Here is a 5814-nt window from a genome sequence, read left to right on the forward strand (position 1 = left end):
TTGGCCTTTTTGGAACCCAGTGGTACTTCCTATATGGAACACGGAAGGAGGGGGGGTTGCTCTGTCCAGTTCTTATATACAGTCAATGTGATCACCACAACACTACTTTGAGAAGGGGAGGGGGGCATTGCAGCAGAAGCTGAAAGTTCCAGGGATTCTAGTGTTAAGGAAAAAGAAAGAATGTAATCCTTCCCTTGTTAAGGATGAACTAATCCTCTGATACATAAACTCCCTCTCTCAATGAATGCTGGGTAATCTCTAGGATCTTAAAGTTCAGCCGTTTTACAACTGAACTCATGAGGTTTTCAGGGAATCCTTCTAGAGATGCTGAGTTACAGAATGTTAGAAACCACATGTGACGGAATGGATTTGACATCAAGTCTGATCTGTTCCTCAGAGATCAGCTGATGAGAACATTCTCTGGAAAGATCACATCGATCCAGATCACATCAATCTGGATCACATCGATCTGGATTGATCATCGTGATCCAGATCAATTACCCAGCAGGATGGACTTTGGTTATCTGAGGATCTGATCTTAATCATCCTCAGGATCTGACTGATCCCCAGAGAATGGACCAATCATAGAGCAGAACCCCTGCAATCAGCCAATCATAGCTCATCTCCAAACACTTGATGGTCGGGATTCACACACGACACAAACGTCAACATTGATGTTGTTTATTGTTGAAGAGTTTATCTTTTTATGATCGTTTTTTCCAGAAGAAAACAGAAATCATCGATATCTGAAGAGAAGATGATCAAATCCTGCAGTAGATCCGTCTGCAGATGAAAACACAAACGGATCCCGAACTTCACCATCGCCCCTTTAGGGGGCGCCACAGTTCTGAAGCCGTTCTCCCGAACCGGGACACCACACCACCTTAACTGGACCCGTCTGACCAGAACCGAGTCAGAACAAGCTGGGATTCTGTGGGAGCAGCAGTTTAGTGGTTCTGGTTCAGGTCCAGTCCGGTACTCGCTGCACCTTCTCCTGTAAGGACCCAGACGCTCCCAGAGATAGTGAGGTTAAAGGAGACCAGAACCTTTGGGTCCAGACCTGGGTTCTGTTGATCAATGTTCTCATGTTCTGTGGAAGCCAGACTGGACCAGCCTGTATTTTGGCCCAGATCCAGAAGAACTGCTGGATTCTCAGAGGTCAGAAACGTCTCCTGCTGGAAGAAAAGAGCGTTCTGGTCTGTGGGCGGAGCCTCAATCCTGACATCACCGCTGTCGCTTCTGGTCCACAAAGTCCTCGGCCCATCTCAGGGCCTCTGTGATGTCATCGCCGGTTCCGGTTCCCTTAGCAACCAGAGCGGAACCCCCAGCGCTCCCCTTGAGGTAACCACACACGGCTACCGCCCAATCAGAGGCCGCCAGGATGGGCGTGTCCTGCAAAGAAGAGAGTGTTCAGTCTACTGTCCAATCAGAAGCAACGTAACTCTGGTGTCTGCAAAGGGGGCGGGGCTACCTTCGGAACCTGACAAGCACACAGGACCTTCCCAGAAGAGGCGTGGCGAGCGAGCAGCATAACATGACTGAGCGGCGCCGCCGAGCTCAACTGGTTCACCGTCTTCATCAGAACCTGGTAGACAAACCAGAACCGGATCAGATGTTGGACCACATGGACCCCAATTCTGAGCTGCTGGATCAGAACCAGGTGCTGACAAACTGGGAGTGAACACAGTTCTGAACCTGGTCGTGAAACCAGTTCTGAATTCGGTTCTGAACCGGGTACTAAATGATTCTGACACCGTTTGCTGTGTTTTCAGAATAAAGCTCCACCTCAGCGATGCCGGCCCGGTTCTGGCTTTACGCACCGATAATGACTCCGCCTCCACCGACTCCACCAGCACCGCCTTCCTGCCGTTCTTCTCCAGGACGGCCTGAGCCTTCTGCGCTGCCTGAGCAGGGCATGATGGGAGAATGAGGGCTAACCGGAGCTTCAGCAACACCTCAGGTGTGTGGCCGTGGGGCTCACCTCTCGGAGCTCCAGTTTCCTGACGGCGGTGTTGCCGGTCCTCAGCAGAACCTTCAGGCGGACCTGCAGTTCCTGTCGCTGCCACTGGGGGATGGGAGTGTTGTCTACAGCCTGTCAGACACAGCTGAGGGTTTGACCACACCCACCATGCTTCTCATACTCGCCAAGAGCTGCAGTGCATCATGGGAGACACTTACATCAGAAAGGATGCTGGCCTCTTTGGAGAAAGACTGGGCGGAGCTAATGCTGGATGTGGAGGAGCCTGACATTCTGGCGGACAAGGAGTCTACTTCCTGAGACAGAGCCCGACCCGCCTCCCGAGCCTGTGAAGCGGCATCCTTTAGACCGCCCACTCTGGAGAACGTCTGATCATGTGACCTCACAGACTCACCTGTGCTGCATCATGTCCGGTTACTGCCACCAAGCGGCTGATTCCCTTAACCATCTGCTTCTCCGAAACGATCACGAGGTCCTCAATGGCACCAGTCCGCAGAAGGTGGCTGGAGAAAAGGGTATCACACCTGTAAATAACACTGTACCCAGAACACACCTGAGAATCCCACCTGAGAGAGACACTTTGCACAGAACACTCCTGTAATACACCTGAGAAAAAAACTTAACCCAGAACACACCTGAAAATCACACCTGTAACACACCTGAGAGTCACACCTGTAACACACCTGAGAGTCACACCTGAGAATCACACCTGAGAGTTACACCTGTAACACACCTGAGAATCACACCTGAGAGTCACACCTGTAACACACCTGAGAGTCACACCTGAGACTCACACCTGTAACACATCTTAGAGTCACACCTATAACACACCTGAGAAAAAAACTTAACCCAGAACACACCTGAGAGTCACACCTGTAACACACCTGAGAGTCACACCTGAGAATCACACCTGTAACACACCTTAGAGTCACACCTATAACACACCTGAGAAAAAAACTTAACCCAGAACACACCTGAGAGTCACACCTGAGAATCAAACCTGTAACACACCTGAGAGTCACACCTGTAACACACCTGAGAGTCACACCTGTAACACCCCTGAGAGTCACACCTGAGAATCACACCTGAGAGTCACACCTGAGAGTCACACCTGTAACACACCTGAGAATCACACCTGAGAGTCACACCTGTAACACACCCGAGAGTCACACCTGAAAATCACACCTATAACACACCTGAGAAAAAAACTTGACCCAGAACACACCTGAGAGTCACACCTGAGAGTCAAACCTTTAACACACCTGAGAGTCACACCTGTAACACACCTGAGAGTGACACCTATAACACACCTGAGAAAAAAACTTGACCCAGAACACACCTGAGAGTCACACCTGAGAATCAAACCTTTAACACACCTGAGAGTCACACCTGTAACACACCTGAGAGTCACACCTATAACACACCTGAGAAAAAAACTTGACCCAGAACAAACTTGAGAGTCACACCTGAGAATCACACCAATAACACACATGAGAAAAAAATGTAACCCAGAACACACCTGAGAATCACACCTGTAACACACCTGAGAGTCACACTTGTAACACACCTGAGAATCACACCTGAGAGTCACACCTGAGACTCACACCTGTAACACACATTAGAGTCACACCTGTAACACACCTGAGAATAAAACTTAACCCAGAACACCCCTGAGAGTCACACCTGTAACACACCTGAGAATCACACCTGAGAATCACATCTATAACACACCTGAGAAAAAAACTTAACCCAGAACACACCTGAGAGTCACACCTGAGAATCCCACCTGTAACACACTTGAGAGTCACACCTGAGAATCCCACCTGTTACACACCCGAGAGTCACACCTGTAACACACCTGAGAGTCACACCTGAGAATCACACCCTTTCTAATCTGTCACTAACTTTTCTGAAAGGTGAGTTTCTAAATGAACGACTAAAGAGCAGATCTCTTACCCGTCAGGTGCTGAGAAACCAGAACAATCCTGGCTGGTTCTGCCGATTAATTACATTTGGAACCAGAGATGTTCTGATCCGATCACCTGATAGAAACATCAGTCCTGATCAGATTTTTTAAGATCGTTATCAGATATTTATTCCTATTCTGATCAGTCTTTTATAGTCCGGATAAACACTCCACTAGAATCTGCATGTCAGGAATGGGTCGACAGCTCAAGCAGGACGCTAACAGTTCAGTCAAGCTAGCAGGACGCATAGTTTGGATTTTCTGGGATCAAGAACATTTCAAAGAGACAGAGATCATCTGGATTGTTTTTTCTTAACACCAACGAGCTTTAAAGGCGTTCTTACAAAGATCATGTTTGTGTTTTTCTTTAGTGTTAAACTCTGAGCTGACGGACAGACGTCTGCACAGCAGCTGCTAGCTATCCTAACTGCTAGGTATGCTAACTGCTAGCTATCCTAACTGCTAGGTATGCTAACTGCTAGCTATCCTAACTGCTAGGTATGCTAACTGCTAGCTATGCTAACTGCTAGAGTCCTTACACTCTTCTTTGATGTCTTAAGAAGTTAAAAATAGAATTTTAAAATTTTGAATAAAAATAACTGATATATAGTTCTAAAGATATCAGTCAAGAATATTTATCAAGTTCATGCTAACATACAGTCATTGTTCCTCTGAAATGAAGAATCACATTTGGTTACAAACAGTTCTGAGGATGTTAAAGAGTTTCTACCATTTTAATCTTTATATTCACCTCTAGATTCTAGTTCTGAGAGTTACTTTTACTTTAAGTTACTTCACAGGAGTGAGTACTGTTACTCTGAAATCATCAAATCAAAAAGGGAAACCAGAATCTGTTAAATATTTTGAATCTGTTCCAAAAATACCGGATCAGGACCAAAACCGGATCGGGACCGGTATCAGCAGACACTCAACCTCAGAGGACTCAGAACGGATCGGGACCGGTATCAGCAGACACTCAACCTCAGAGGACTCAGAATTGGATCAGGACCAGTATCAGCAGACACTCAAACTCAGAGGACTCAGAACCGGATCAGGACCAGTATCAGCAGACACTCAAACTCAGAGGACTCAGAACCGGATCAGGACCAGTATCAGCAGACACTCAACCTCAGAGGACTCAGAACCGGATCGGGACGTCCCTCGGTACAACCATCGACTGCATCAGAGAACAGGACTGAGTGATGCTGTCACGGTCGGATCCGGAGGGTCTCGTGTGGCCGCATCTCTTTGGGTAGAACGTTTCCTCACCAGAACACACCTGCTCAGGTATGTGGTGACCTACCCTCTGACTGATCAAACCTGCGTACAGGTGGACAGGTGAGAGTGAACCCAGCCTCACGTTCCGCAGCAGAGCTCCACAGACGTGTCGGGGTCAGACGGCGAGTCCAGCAGCTCGGAGACTGGAACGTGCAGAGACACCACCCGGACTGGGTCTGGATACACCTGCGGGGTCAGGATGGAGGAAGGGCGGTCAACGAGACACAGGTGAGGCGCTGCGGGGGCGGAGTCCGCTCACCTCGTCCACCATGCGCAGTCCTCTGATGCTCCTGGCTTTCTGCACAGGAAGCTCCAGGCTGTAGACCGCCTGATTGGCTGCCACGATGTCCCGGACGCACCTTTCCACCTGCTGGAGCTGTGGCCCGCTGAGAGAGCCCTGCAAAGACCCGCAGGTGTCAGAGGGCGCACCTGTGTGGCTCCGCCCACCACGTCCTCACCTTCACGCTGAAGTCAAAGCGCAGCCGGTCAGCTGCCACGTGAGAGCCGCGCTGATGGACCGCCGGGCCCAGAACCTTCCTCAGCGCGAAGTTCAGGACGTGGGTCGCCGTGTGTTTGACCATGCAGGACAGCC

At 49.3% G+C, this 5814-nt stretch overlaps 1 protein-coding gene across 1 annotated transcript in view; it reads right to left on the reverse strand.

The window, feature by feature from the left end:
* Positions 1-665: 665 nt before the first annotated feature.
* The window catches only part of aars2 (alanyl-tRNA synthetase 2, mitochondrial (putative)), a 21428-nt gene continuing 16279 nt past the window's right edge, over positions 666-5814 (reverse strand). Inside the window, exons 14-22 of the mRNA XM_024268047.2 lie at positions 5681-5812; positions 5482-5619; positions 5305-5408; positions 2373-2481; positions 2179-2304; positions 1982-2092; positions 1821-1904; positions 1472-1585; positions 666-1392 (exon numbers count right to left, since the gene is read on the reverse strand). Coding sequence (XP_024123815.1) covers positions 1225-1392; positions 1472-1585; positions 1821-1904; positions 1982-2092; positions 2179-2304; positions 2373-2481; positions 5305-5408; positions 5482-5619; positions 5681-5812 — 1086 coding nt within the window. The 3' untranslated portion in view covers positions 666-1224. The remainder of the gene's footprint in view (positions 1393-1471; positions 1586-1820; positions 1905-1981; positions 2093-2178; positions 2305-2372; positions 2482-5304; positions 5409-5481; positions 5620-5680; positions 5813-5814) is intronic.

Source organism: Oryzias melastigma, linkage group LG16, assembly GCF_002922805.2.
Source record: "Oryzias melastigma strain HK-1 linkage group LG16, ASM292280v2, whole genome shotgun sequence".
NCBI classification, from domain to species: domain Eukaryota; kingdom Metazoa; phylum Chordata; class Actinopteri; order Beloniformes; family Adrianichthyidae; genus Oryzias; species Oryzias melastigma.